The 15,297-nt window shown below is 45.5% G+C and overlaps 1 protein-coding gene across 1 annotated transcript in view; it reads right to left on the bottom strand.

Moving 5' to 3' along the window:
- Positions 1 to 15,297, bottom strand: part of LOC311232413 (voltage-dependent calcium channel gamma-1 subunit-like) — a 44,967-nt gene extending 29,670 nt beyond the window's left edge. Inside the window, exons 1-2 of the mRNA XM_084319197.1 lie at positions 14,864 to 15,297; positions 1,359 to 1,433 (exon numbers count right to left, since the gene is read on the bottom strand). Coding sequence (XP_084175323.1) covers positions 1,359 to 1,433; positions 14,864 to 15,101 — 313 coding nt within the window. The 5' untranslated portion in view covers positions 15,102 to 15,297. The remainder of the gene's footprint in view (positions 1 to 1,358; positions 1,434 to 14,863) is intronic.

Raw genomic sequence — 15,297 nt, 5'->3', positions numbered from 1 at the left:
AATAGATTTTTTTATTATATATATTATATTATTATTATTATCTTCCAAGGACTAGAGTGCTAAAACTCAAACTTGTGACCAGGGGGGTAAAACGTACCCAGAAATTATACTTAAGTGAAAGTATGGGTACCGTCTCAAAATCGTACTCAAGTAAAAGTCAGAGTATCTGGCTAAAAACACACTTGAGTAAAAGTAAAAAAGTTTCTACTTTTAAATGTACTTAAGTACTAAAAAGTAAAAGTAAAAACTTGTTTTCATTCCGGGGCAATGACATTTTCCGTTTCATCCTCGTCATCACTCGTACTATCGTTTGTGTAGAGCTTGTCACTCTGACTGTCTATTCTTCTGATAGCAGGTGTTTAATCAAAGATCCCCGCTTTCTAGTCTTGCACAAGGACCAATCAGCATGGGTATGGGCGGGTTCATTTTCCATTGATGGGGATTTGATTGGCCGTTTTTAAATAAAGTGCGGCCGCAGGATTAATAACGTTAACGTTAGTTCGGCCAGAGAAACAAATATACTAATTAAAATAGTTGGACCTGCGAGATTTGTACTTTTTAGGTCTGCATTTTAAATGTAAGGAGTAAAAAATACGTTTTTTTTCTCTGAAAGGTAATTGAGTAAAAGTACAAGTATACAAACCTAATAATATTCGAGTAAAGTACAAATCCCCCAAAAACAGTACTTAAGTATTGTCATTGTCTATGGAGCAGCTCCAGGTGTCATACCTGCCGTCCTGTGTTTGATTCTTACTTCTTTGGTTTCTGGCTTCATGGGAGAGAGTAGCTCATAATATGAGCTACTCTCTCCCATGAAGCCAGAAAACAAATATTGAGTGAACTGTCTTAGGCCATGGAAATAGCATATACCTTTTTAAATGTAGCTGTAAATGTAGCTTCTATCCCCAGGCCATCAATGATTCTATGTAACACCATCAACCATCTACACTCACGGCACACACACATCCACACGCACACACTCACTTTAAACAAACACTCACCTTAACACTCACTTTAGACACTACATTATATTTATCTATTTATTAAAGATATTTGCACTACAGTATACCTCATTTGCATTTGCACCTTGCCTTAAAGTTTTTGTACTTCATTGTCTGCATTTTTACTCATTGTACTTAGATTGTACTTATAGGTTGTACTTTAGTTTGTATAATGTATTGTATATTGTATATTGTATAGTGTTATTCCTCTTTTACTTACTTTTTTACTGTATGAAGCACAATCTCAGGGGTAAAGTACATGTACCTTATATGTGACAAATAAAAAACAAACTTGAACTTGTACTTAAACCGTGATGCATCAAAGGTCGGAAGAAAGCGCTAAAAGCCCTGCAGTACCTTTCTGTGTTTTGTAATCGAATATCTCGGCGTCCACCCCGGGCGTGAAGTGCTTGAAGTATGTGCAGTTCTCCTCTGAAAAACAACAACAGAAAAACACAAGTTTAGATCGTCTTTTTACTGCAGAACTTAATGTCATCTTAACCCTTTCACTACCACACTAACAATGGGTTAACCCTTTCACTGCCACACGACAGCAGGTTAACCCTTTCACTACCACACTACAGAAGGTCAACCCTTTCACTTCCACACGACAGCAGGTTAAGTGAAAGGGTTAAACTGCTGTGACTGGGAGGCTAACAGTATACTGTCCCCGCTGTCGTCTGCACTCACGTTGAGGAGGGACACCCTTGAGCTGAGCGTGCGTTGGGGCTGGGGGAGGTAGACAAGCTAGCTGCACAGTTCATAGCAGATTCCACCTGCACTGCTAGGCTAATAGCTTAATGTAAGTTCATCATTTTCCAACAGTAGTCTTTCCCTGATCTTATCACTGTTAGTGTTCAGTATGAGTTGGTCTCTAACCATTTCATCCTGTAATGCCCCGAATTTGCATGAGCTAGCCAAGCCCCGTAGGTCCACGACGTACTGCGTTATTGACTCGCCAGTACGTTGATGCCTCCGTCGGAATACAACTCGACAGAGGAGTGCACACTGTGGAATGGCGAAATGTCCCTTTAAGAGCGCCACAACCGACGCATATGTGTCTAAGGTGCCGAGTGTTTCACACACACGCTGTCCCTCCAAGCCTAAACAGTGCAGTAGCACGTTTCCTCTCCGGGGATATGTTACCCAAACCGGCAGCCAGAAGATACGTCTTGAACGAGGAAATCCGGCATGGGTGGCTCACCAGGCAGAGGTAGGAAGGGTGGGGGTGGTGGGATAGAAAATTCAGCCATCTCTCGTCGCCAATGTTATGTTTGAATAATCAGACAACACGTTGTTATAGCTTTGCGTGTTTACTCAACTGAGCCACATGCATAGTAACGTACATACAACACCAACGTCAACGTCACGTCCCGGCCATATGCCGTAACATGAATCTTAACACATGAACACGACACTGTCGCAATAGTCAGAACACTGGTTTAAGTGGTGGCACTCGCTAGACTAGAGTACCAGACGTAACAGATACCTGACTAAAATGTGTCTTAACCTCTTAAGCCCGGAGCCCTATTTTCTGAAAATCCGCCTAAAATACATACCAAAGTACGTATTTTCCACTTCTACAAGTTCCATTTGCATATTCTTGGTATCTAGGGACATCTATGGATCTCAGTGAATGTATTCCCAATTGTATTGGTCCGGATGGGAGAATTCAGTACTGTATCTACAGAACCTTCTGTTTAATCATCTTCCCTTTATTCATTTCCTTAGATTACTTGTACACGTCATCTCAAGAAGGTACTGAACGAGATCAGTGGCAGTTTTTCATGTCTGGTCATTATTAGCATGGTGTTATTCACTGTCAAATATGCAAAGAAAAATCATAATTCATATTCATCTTTGTTTCATCACAATTTAAGCAAGTCTAGTAATAGACACAATATTTCTGACACTGGGAATACATTCACTGAGGTCCATAGATGTCCCTAGGTACCAAGAACATGCAAATGGACCGTGTAGAAGTGGAGCAATATTCCATTTTCAGAAAATAGGCGGTTAAGGCACAATATATCAACTTTTCAGTTTCGGGGGAAATAAATAAATGCACCTCAGCATGTAAGGCAGATGTGGTGACTTTCATGTGTTTATGACACATTTTCAAATACAATGGAAGTCTATGGCAGTGGTGAATCAGCAGAAAGTAATGTTTTTCAGTAATGGTAAAAGATGATGCAAAAAGAAGGGTGTCTTGATTTCTTTGTAACAAGACAAGAATGACTTGGAACCCACATGTCAAAAAGACTGCGTATGGTCCTTTTCTTCCCCAAACAATGAGGCATAAAGGGACAGTTCACATCTTTGGAACCCCAGCGCTATTTTCCTAATTGATATTGTTGATTGGTTGACTGGGCCTCTCTGAAGTCATTCAGTTTATACAGACAGGAGCTTGTCCCCATTGACTTTGCATTGGTTTGTGGGTAACTATCTGGAGCTGTGGAGCAGCATGGATGGTGCTGCGAGAGGTCTCTACCGGTTAACACCATCTACCGGTTAACATCATCTACCGGTTAATATCATCTACCGGTTAACATCATCTACCGGTTAACATCATCTACCGGTTAACACCATCTACCGGTTAACACCATCTACCGGTTAACACCATCTACCGGTTAACACCATCTACCGGTTAACATCATCTACCGGTTAACACCATCTACCGGTTAACACCATCTACCGGTTAACATCATCTACCGGTTAACATCATCTACCGGTTAACACCATCTACCGGTTAACATCATCTACCGGTTAACATCATCATTGGTAAAAAAATAGGCCTAGGGTTCCAAATATCTGAACTATCCATTTAAAGGAACACGCCAACTTTTGGGAAAATTATATACCCTTTTCTTCTCTGTGCATGCATTAGGCTTCACGGTGGTGTAGTGGTTAACACTGTCGCCTCACAGAAAGAAGGTCCAGGGTTCGATTCCCGCTTGGGGACCCAGGTGGGGTATCTCCCAGGCCTTTCTGTGTGGAGTTTGCATGTTCCCCCCGTGCTCCCCCCCCCCCCCCGTTAAGATAAACCCAATAGAAAAACATACACAACAGATTGCTAACGCTGTGGCGTCCTTGACGAAGACGGAGCAGTTGGATTGGTCCCTGGGGCGCGGCTCACGTTGACGCCCTGTCTGCTCCCGGCTGCCCATGGGGGGAAGGACGACGGGATGGGTCAAGTGCAGAGACTCAATCGTATTAGACCAGTGGTTCTCAAACTTTTTATACCAAGTACCACCTGAGAACGTAGCTGGCTCTCCAAGTACCACCATATGGCCGACGTTAAAATACAGTCTATTCAGCTATGCACAGTTTACGCAGGAGGCAAATGTATTCCTAATACCATTATTTATTGTTAACTTTTGTCAGACACAGCCACAATGTACAAAGGGGTAGCACTAGAACTAGCAAACTCTTCCACACAACTCATACAATGCAAGGGGCATTGAGAACATAATAACTAACATTCTCACATAGCAAGTGAGAAAATTAAGAACAACTGTATTTCAGCAAATGTACTTAATTCTCTTTCTCTCTCACACAGCAAGCAATTGTCCTTCATTCTCTCTCTCTCTCACACTCTCACACACACACACACACTCTCTCACACACACACACACACACACACACACACACACACACACACACACACACACACACACACACACACACACACACACACACACACACACACACACACACACACACACACACACACACACACACACACACACACACACACACACACACACACACACACACACACACACACACACACACACACACACACACACACACACACACACACACGCATGTTGTTGTCCATTGACAACTCACATAAGCAGGGCCGGACTGGGGAAATAATTCAGGCTGGGAAATATAGTGTGAAATATAGCCCCAGTCAGGCCACTTTCTAAGTGGGGGTCGCTCACCAGGAATTATTTTGTTACAAAGACTTAATTTCCTGCATTCTGGTGCAGGAATTTTTGAATCTTTACCCTTTAAATGCCAGTTTGTGTGATGGCATCACAAATTATTGTTAAAAAAACACAAAAAGTAAAATATTTTCAATATATCAAATGCAAAGTAAATTTTTCTGGGGGGGATTATTACAGGCTAGGCATGTGTCAATGATTAGCAACAACACAGATTTTGATGGATTTTTTGTAATGTCAGATTTAACAACAACTCTTTTCAAAAAAGTGGGAGTATTTCATTTTTTATCTGACATTACAAAAAATCTAAAAATAAAAATGGTTATGATCAGGGCTGAAGTTGAATAAAAGATTTATGACTGTTTAGACTGCATTACTCTCTGTCACAGTGATCTCCTGGTTGTTCCCCACTTAGGTTATCTAACTATCGCGCCGCCGCAACCAGAAACACTGGCCTGGCCTGCTTTCTCAAACCACAGTTTGAGAACCACTGCATTAGACGACACAAGAAAATTGCATGTGTGTGTTCCTGTGTGTGTGTGCCGCCCATCGCATGTGTGTGTCGTTTGCATGCCAAATAAAGACTTCCTAAGTCCTGCATTATTATTAGGCTTAGGGAACAGCCGCACCGTTAGCCTAGCTTAGCGTCATTCACTGGTGTGCCAGTAGGTGTGCCAGTGTAGCCTAGTTCCCAACAGTCACGAAATACACTCCAAATACAACTCCAAAACTTTCCTGTAAACATGTTGTGACCTGTGTATTTATATTTACCACGTGGAGAAAAAATAAATAATAATTTGACATTTTCGTTTTCTAAGCAGATATATACTCTATTGATTTCATCACCTCAAAAGCCCCATTTTTCAAAAAGCAACAGGGCTTTTGAGGTGATGAAATCACTGCGCCCAGACAGCAGTGGTTCGGCAAAAAAAATTCCGCTGCTTAGAAAACAAAAATGTCAAAAAATAAATAAAGAATTCTCCACGTGGTAAATACACAGGTCACAACATGTTTACAGGAACGTTTTGGAGTTGTATTTGGAGTGTATTTTGTGACTGTTGGGAACTAGGCTACACTGGCACACCTATTTCCAGTGAATGACGCTAAGCTAGGCTAACGGCGCGGCTGTTCCCTAACCCTAATGCATGAATGAATGAATGAATGAATGAATGAATGAATGAATGAATGAATGAATGAATGAATGAATGAACATTTTATTAACAGATTGCAGAATGGGTACAATACAGTACGGCTCAATACACACAATTGTTAAGGGGATGCAGACCAGAGAAAGACTTTCGTCTTGTTTACATCAGGCATCAGGGTCCCCCATTTTCAATTCATAGTGACATTTATGACATACACAACATACAGATATACAGATATATAGTACTGTTACATTTGTGACATATATGATATGCAAATATACAGTACTGTTACCCATAGATCCTAACAGAGATTATATACATACGGTGGGGAGGAGACTGTCTATTTGGGGGGGGGTTGGACCTTTACGGGGGCCAGTTTCGAATTGCAGCCTCCCGTAGGTGCTCTTTTTTTTTATCAATTTTTTCTCCCACTTTTTTCCATATTTTTCTCCCATCCCAATTTAGTCGTTATGCCAATTCCCTTCCTGGTCGTTGCACGCATTTTTCCCCCACTTGCCGGTCTAGGGAGGGTTGAAGACTATCACATGTCTCCTCCGATACATGTGGAGTCAGCCAGCCGCTTCTCTTCACCTGACAGCGAGGACTCTCGCTGGGGGAATGTAACTCGTGGGAGGATCACACTATCTCCCCCAGATCCCTTCCCTGCTGAACAGGCGCCCCGACGGACCAGTTTACAACAACCAGGACACATACCCCGCCGGCTTCCCACCTGCTAACACTGCCAATTGTGTTAGTAGGGACGACTAACCAAGCCGGAGGTACCGCTGACAGCTGGATTCGATCCCAGAGTCTCTGCGGTGGTGGCGAGCGCTTAGTCCGCTGCTCTTTAAGAGCCGTTTTGAATGTGGGTAGGGATTCACATCTTTGCACAGAGAAGAGAAGGGTATGTATCTGCTTGTCTACCTCCAGGGTAGATGGCAAATAGGCTAAGTTTCCAAAAAGTTGGCGTGTTCCTTTCATTCAAGATAAAAATCCCTTGCTAAGTTTGTCTTTTTTGCTGTGTAAAATGAAATTAGTATGATGAATACTGGGGCGTACATCTACATCTACGGTCTACCCATATAGTTACAAGAACATTACAGGAAGACATCAATACATGGAGCAGCAACGTGTGTTTGTGTGTGTGTGTGTGTGTGTGTGTGTGTGTGTGTGTGTGTGTGTGTGTGTGCACGTGCGTGCGTGTGTGCGTGTGTGTAGGGGGTGTTAAGGATGAAAGACAACTAAAGTTAAATTGGTACATGTATGTAGTTCCATATCCTCAGACACACAGCCCCAAATAGGGACATCAGGGGCATTTAATGGGTGTTATTCTCACGGCAGCTTTCTATGTACAATCACTGGGAAGATATTGACACTTCCACAGCCATTTGCCCAGCCCTGAATGGGTATGCTGTCCAAATGACGACAGGGCATTCCCCTCGCCAGCCGACCATGTCCCCCTTCTCCCGTGGGAGCTCTTAAATGATTCGAGAGACCACGGGCCGTCTGGAGGTGCAGAGGTTAGGGCTTCAGTCTGTTGTGGGTGATTGGGCAGCTGGCCCTGTCACTCAGACGGGTGCTGGACCTATGCACACACTTGACTCCCCTGTGGTCTCCGCCCCAGACAGCTGGGTATTTACAGGGCCTATATTTATCCCCGTCATCGCTGCCTGTCTGCAGAGTGCTGTGCACAACACAAACAATAATCCCATAGATATCTTTGTGTCCGCATGATTGGCAGTGTATTTAACGGTCATTATTATAGTAAGGCTTTAGTAAGTGAGTAAGTTAGTAAGGCTTTATTTTTATAGCACCCTCCCCAGCGCGAAGGCACAGAGTGCTTCACATGCTTATTAAACAGAAAAAAAGAAAACAACGAGGCAATTCATAAAAAATAAAAACACATCCAAGGTAAAAATAGTGCTTCACCAGTTTAAAAAACAAAGAACAGGTAAATTCATAAAACATACAATATAAAAACAGGCATGGACAAAACAGAAGAAACTAAATCACGTGAACAGGTGGGTTTTTAGCTGCCCCTTGAACGAGTCCACAGAGCGCGGGGGGGGGGGGGGGGGGGGCTCTCAAGACCTGGGGAGCTCATTCCAGAGCCTAGGGGCCACCGCTTCAAACGCTCGGCCCCCCTTAAGGCCCCCGCATAGTCGGGCGTAACGGACTCTGCGCGGCATGTCCGCCGTCGTTTGAGGTTTCACAGTCGAGCGTACCACCACGTACCAATTTACTACATTTCCCACAATCCTTGCGTGCTATTTACACTCTCTGTCACGGCGTCATCCACCGATGTCAAAATAAAGAGTCTAGGAGGTTATCTCCGTTTCCAAGATTTCTAAATAAAACTGGCAGTTTTACACAATTCATTTAGAAAAGCCATTCAAACTTCTCAAGTTTATTCAGATGATGAAATAACGATATCGATTAGCGATAGTAACACTACATTTAGCGTTTTACCGGACCAATCCTACCCATTTAACCATGATCCTGCCCTACTCTCTCTCGGCACGGAGTGAGTGTTCAGAGTAAAATGCAGATCGGTGTCAACCAACACGCCGACCAGACTTTTGTGTGACACCAAGTGTGAGTGATGCGGACGTTCCGCGCGGAGTTCGTTCCGCGTACGTTGCGCCCGACGATGTGGGGGCCTTTAGTCTTCAGCCTGGTTCGGGGCCCCACCGGGAGGGAGGCCCTGATCAGAAGACCTCAGGGACTGGCTAGAGCTATAAGGGTGTATGAGGACCTCAGGGGGGACAGGCTGGAGGTATAGGGGTGTATGAGGACCTCAGGGGGGACTGGCTGGAGCTATAGGGGTGTATGAGGACCTCAGGGGGGACAGGCTGGATGCTATAGGGGTGTATGAGGACCTCAGGGGGAACAGGCTGGATGCTATAGGGGTGTATGAGGACCTCAGGGGGGACAGGCTGGATGCTATAGGGGTGTATGAGGACCTCAGGGGGAACAGGCTGGATGCTATAGGGGTGTATGAGGACCTCAGGGGGGACAGGCTGGATGCTATAGGGGTGTATGAGGACCTCAGGGGGAACAGGCTGGATGCTATAGGGGTGTATGAGGACCTCAGGGGGGACATGCTGGATGCTATAGGGGTGTATGAGGACCTCAGGGGGGACAGGCCGGAGCAGCTATAGGGGTGTATGAGGACCTCAGGGGGGACAGGCTGGAGCAGCTATAGGGGTGTATGAGGACCTCAGGGGGGACAGGCTGGAGCAGCTATAGGGGTGTATGAGGACCTCAGGGGGGACAGGCTGGATGCTATAGGGGTGTATGAGGACCTCAGGGGGGACAGGCCGGAGCAGCTATAGGGGTGTATGAGGACCTCAGGGGGGACAGGCTGGAGCAGCTATAGGGGTGTATGAGGACCTCAGGGGGGACAGGCTGGAGCAGCTATAGGGGTGTATGAGGACCTCAGGGGGGACAGGCTGGATGCTATAGGGGTGTATGAGGACCTTAGGGGGGACAGGCTGGATGCTATAGGGGTGTATGAGGACCTCAGGGGGGACAGGCTGGAGCAGCTATAGGGGTGTATGAGGACCTCAGGGGGAACAGGCTGGATGCTATAGGGGTGTATGAGGACCTCAGGGGGGACAGGCTGGAGCAGCTATAGGGGTGTATGAGGACCTCAGGGGGGACAGGCTGGATGCTATAGGGGTGTATGAGGACCTCAGGGGGAACAGGCTGGATGCTATAGGGGTGTATGAGGACCTCAGGGGGGACAGGCTGGAGCAGCTATAGGGGTGTATGAGGACCTCAGGGGGGACAGGCCGGAGCAGCTATAGGGGTGTATGAGGACCTCAGGGGGGACAGGCCGGAGCAGCTATAGGGGTGTATGAGGACCTCAGGGGGGACAGGCTGGAGCAGCTATAGGGGTGTATGAGGACCTCAGGGGGGACAGGCTGGATGCTATAGGGGTGTATGAGGACCTCAGGGGGGACAGGCTGGATGCTATAGGGGTGTATGAGGACCTCAGGGGGGACAGGCTGGAGCAGCTATAGGGGTGTATGAGGACCTCAGGGGGGACAGGCTGGAGCAGCTATAGGGGTGTATGAGGACCTCAGGGGGGACAGGCTGGATGCTATAGGGGTGTATGAGGACCTCAGGGGGGACAGGCTGGAGCAGCTATAGGGGTGTATGAGGACCTCAGGGGGGACAGGCTGGATGCTATAGGGGTGTATGAGGACCTTAGGGGGGACAGGCTGGATGCTATAGGGGTGTATGAGGACCTCAGGGGGAACAGGCTGGATGCTATAGGGGTGTATGAGGACCTCAGGGGGGACAGGCTGGAGCAGCTATAGGGGTGTATGAGGACCTCAGGGGGGACAGGCCGGAGCAGCTATAGGGGTGTATGAGGACCTCAGGGGGGACAGGCTGGAGCAGCTATAGGGGTGTATGAGGACCTCAGGGGGGACAGGCTGGATGCTATAGGGGTGTATGAGGACCTCAGGGGGGACAGGCTGGATGCTATAGGGGTGTATGAGGACCTCAGGGGGGACAGGCTGGAGCAGCTATAGGGGTGTATGAGGACCTCAGGGGGGACAGGCTGGAGCAGCTATAGGGGTGTATGAGGACCTCAGGGGGGACAGGCTGGATGCTATAGGGGTGTATGAGGACCTCAGGGGGGACAGGCTGGATGCTATAGGGGTGTATGAGGACCTCAGGGGGGACAGGCTGGAGCTATAGGGGTGTATGAGGACCTCAGGGGGGACAGGCTGGAGCAGTCTGTATAGTATATGTCTATGTATAGGGACCTTTGATAAAAGGTGACTCTAGAGACAGCACAGAATTAAATTAAACCCTTTCACTACCACACTACAGACGGTTAACCCTTTCACTACCACACTACAGCCGGTTAACCCTTTCACTAGTGTGGTAGTGAAAGGGTTAACCTAATGTAGTGCGGTAGTGAAAGGGTTAATACATAATTATTATTATCAGCAGCAGGTGTACCGTATTTGTTTACAATATACACTATCCTTGTTTTTGGTAGATTTTTTATTGTTTTTACTACCGGGCAGTCCGGTAGAGAGAGAGAGAGAGAGAGAGGAAGAAGAGGAGACAGAGCGGGGGGGAAGACATTCGGCAAAGGACGCCGGGTCCGGGAATCGAACCCGGGTCGGCCGCTTCGCGACGCAGCGTGTTACATGGGTCACCACTTGGGTGCCCTACACTATCCATTTTTGTTAAATGTTAAATTGAAAGTATTTTAAACCAGGGGGGCGGGACTAGTGGAATATCACCTCTGAAGTCGATGCCATTGTATGTTTATGATGATTAATATCCACATTTTCAAAGAATTGTGGGCTTGCGCTATGAAAGTATAATTCACATGGGGTGCAATCACATGTTACACAAACACGCTATGAAAGTCTACTGTATCTCTGAACTTGAACTGCTTCTCTGCTACCTTTAGTAGATATAGCCTACTCAGGTAAGCCAATCCAACATTCAGAAAAACAACCTTATCTGTATTCTAAGTCAATGCTATGCAATTTTTTTTATCTACTTTTTCTCCTCCTATTTTTCTGTATTTTTCTCCCGTCCCAATTTAGTCGTTATGCCAATTCCCCCCTCCCTTCCTGGTCGTTGCGCGCATTTGCCCCCCACTTGCCGGTCTAGGGAGGGTTGATATAGCAGTCTGTCTCAAGAGACACTTAAACACTATAGCAGCCTGTCTCAAGAGACACTTAAAGAGACACTTAAACACTATAGCAGTCTGTCTCAAGAGACACTTAAAGAGACACTTAAACACTATAGCAGTCTGTCTCAAGAGACACTTAAAGAGACACTTAAACACTATAGCAGCCTGTCTCAAGAGACACTTAAAGAGACACTTAAACACTATAGCAGCCTGTCTCAAGAGACACTTAAACACTATAGCAGTCTGTCTCAAGAGACACTTAAACACTATAGCAGTCTGTCTCAAGAGACACTTAAAGAGACACTTAAACACTATAGCAGTCTGTCTCAAGAGACACTTAAAGAGACACTTAAACACTATAGCAGTCTGTCTCAAGAGACACTTAAAGAGACACTTAAACACTATAGCAGTCTGTCTCAAGAGACACTTAAAGAGACACTTAAACACTATAGCAGTCTGTCTCAAGAGACACTTAAAGAGACACTTAAACACTATAGCAGTCTGTCTCAAGAGACACTTAAAGAGACACTTAACCCTCGGAGCAGCTACACCTTGCATTACAGGAGTGATTTATACACCGTGGCAGTTTATGAAATCCATCTCAGGGAGGTGAGTAGACATGCTGAATAATAAGAAGACACAAGCTGAGGAGACCCGACAACAACAACAACAACAACAACAACAACAACAACAACAACAACAACAACAACAACAACAACAACAACAACAACAGAAAGGATTCCTCCTCTTATACATGTTCCTTTGGATCACAGGTTGACACCTCTCTTACATTAATTAAGACGGGTGCTACAATAAACATTAGTGTTCATCTCCATAATGCAGCTACAGTATATGGAGGCAGACAGACCCTCTGTTGACTTAACCCTTTCACTACCACACTACAGAAGGTTAACCCTTTCACTACCACACTACAGAAGGTTAACCCTTTCACTACCACACTACAGAAGGTTACCCCTTTCACTACCACACTACAGACGGTTAACCTCATGTGACGTTAACTCAGATGTGTAGAGCTTGCGTTAGCAACAAGCGCCTGAACAGAGCATATCTTTGCATTGACACAGTGCATAAGCTATACTGTCTACTTTGCGTGTTTTTTTCATTTTGCAATCAGAGTTCAAGAACTCAAGTGGTCTTTAGTTGTACTATGACTTCACTATTTTTTTTTAACCTGTCAAGGGAAAACTCCACTTTTGGATGCAAAAATGTATTCTTTAATTTACAGGTTACGGCAATCAATCCTTTAATTCATGAAATGTCTTCTACACGTGGGATGAAATCATATCGTGTGTACCCCAGTTGCTATTGCATGTATTTATTTGTGTTTCATTACACGTATATGTACATGCTTATCAACCTGTTTTATAGCAACACTACTGTCACGACATCTAAGAAGGGAGATCCCCCCTTCAACGGCCCTTCTAAGGTTTCTCCCCTCCACATTGCCTGTGGTGCTTTTTTCCTATTGCTAGGTTTTTAGTGAGTTTTTCCTTACCTTCGTGTGGGGTATGTCTGGGAGTGTTGCATTCATTTTATTTATTTATTTTACATTTTATTTTGGATTTCCTGGTGTTTTTGTCTTTGTTCTTGATTTATTGTGATGTTTCTTCTTGACTTGTTTTTTTTTATCCACTTTTTCTCCCATTTTCTATATTTTTCTCCCATCCCAATTTCGTATCATCCAATTCAACCCTCCCCTCAGTCCCCTGTCACGAACGCTGTTTCTTGCCTCCCACAAGCCGGCTGCAATGTGGACTAAGTCATACATAGCACAAGTCCCCTCCGGTACTTGAGGTAACAGCAGTCGCATCTTTTCACCTGCGCAGCTCGATCTCTCAGTGGCGAGGAGTAACGCGTGGGAGGCTCACGCTGCCCCCGACACTTCCTGATTCTACTGCGCAGGCGCACCAACCGACCTGTAGGAGTCGCTGTCCACAACGCCCGATCCCCACCCATCAGTTTCCCACCCCCTAATACGGCCAATGTGTATTAGTATGAACGACCAGCTAAACTGAAAGCAATGTGGAGCGCTGGGCTCGAACAGGCGAGCCCAGCGTCTCCGCATTCGTGGCGAGCGCCTTGCCCACTACGCCACGTAGCCGCCTCTTCTTGACTTGTTTAAAGAAGACGTGTCCGGCCCATGGGGACATTAACGTGTGTTGTCGGGCCTTACAAATACATTTGATTTGATTTGATATCAATGTTAAACTGGAGATTGAAGGTTTCTGCTAGACACTATGAGGGGGGGGGGGGGGCATTGATTCTATTTCCCTGCCTCTCTGGGCGGGTTACCTTGTTGTTTCTTATGTACATTCAGCACATGCCCGCCATGCCCATGGAATTAACCCCCATCAGGCATGTCCATCTGTTTCTTGGAATGGCCTGATTCTCCGCAGGCTACATTTGCTAACCTACCCCCTCGGGATGGGGAATATTTGTTGAGTTTAGGAAGTCCCTATTTGATTGACATCTTACTTCTTGTGAATCCAGTCTATCTGGATGAACTACACTGAGATTAGCATCGCCCAACAGACTATCATTTTCAGATGGAGTTCTGGTCACCGTTTTATTCCGGTGTCTCCTAACAGAGCGACGGTTGTGTGATAGTAAAGGGTTAACCTTCTGTCGTGTGGCAGTGAAAGGGTTAATATATATATTACGAGAGTGTATATCTAAAAACCTTCCAATTACACTACTGATCCCAGATCACTGTGCCTCTTCAGTATATTGACATTTGAGCTCTCCAGTCATATCCGAGATCAGTACCTATTCTTAGAAGCTTGATACACAGAGGGGCCCCATGTGGGGGTTCCAATAATGATCTATAATCATCATGAACTAACCATTGATATAATAATAATAATAATAATAATAATAATAATAATAATAATAATAATAATAATAATAATAATAATAATAATAATAATAATAATAATAATAATAATAATAATAATAATAATAATAATAATAATAATAATAATAATAATAATAATAATAATAATAATAATCACCATAACGCCATTGATTAACATTAGAACCTAGATGCTTATTTAAAGGAGACCATCCTCTCCTCACCTCCGGGCAGGCTGATGGGGCCGCAGCCGTGCCCCGCGTCGAAGTGCTCCTGGCTCATGTAGATGTACTTCTTGCACAGCTTCCACAGGCCGAAGTGGGCCGCCTCGCACGTCTCGTTCACCTTGTCCACGCGCGGGCTCAGCACGGCCCAGTGGTCCGTCACCACCGCCGTGAACATGCACGACATGCCCACCAGGAGGACGAAGATGGCAATCTTGATCTTGGTGCGCTTTTGCATGGTGCCGCGTGGCGGTGTGTCGCTCACGGATCGCAGGAAAAGGCCTCGTGGGAAATCTTTGGACCTGTGTTGTAGGGGAACACCGTTATTATTTTGTCCAGCGGGGCGCTGCTTCTTCTGTCCTCGGTGACCACCACCCTCCCTAAAGTCTCTCTCCTGTCTCTCCCTCTCCGCCTAGGTCTACTCTCTCCTCTCT

This window comes from Notolepis coatsorum, assembly GCF_963971535.1.
Source record: "Notolepis coatsorum genome assembly, chromosome: 7".
Taxonomy (NCBI): domain Eukaryota; kingdom Metazoa; phylum Chordata; class Actinopteri; order Aulopiformes; family Paralepididae; genus Notolepis; species Notolepis coatsorum.
This window is presented reverse-complemented; position numbering and strand designations above follow the sequence as displayed.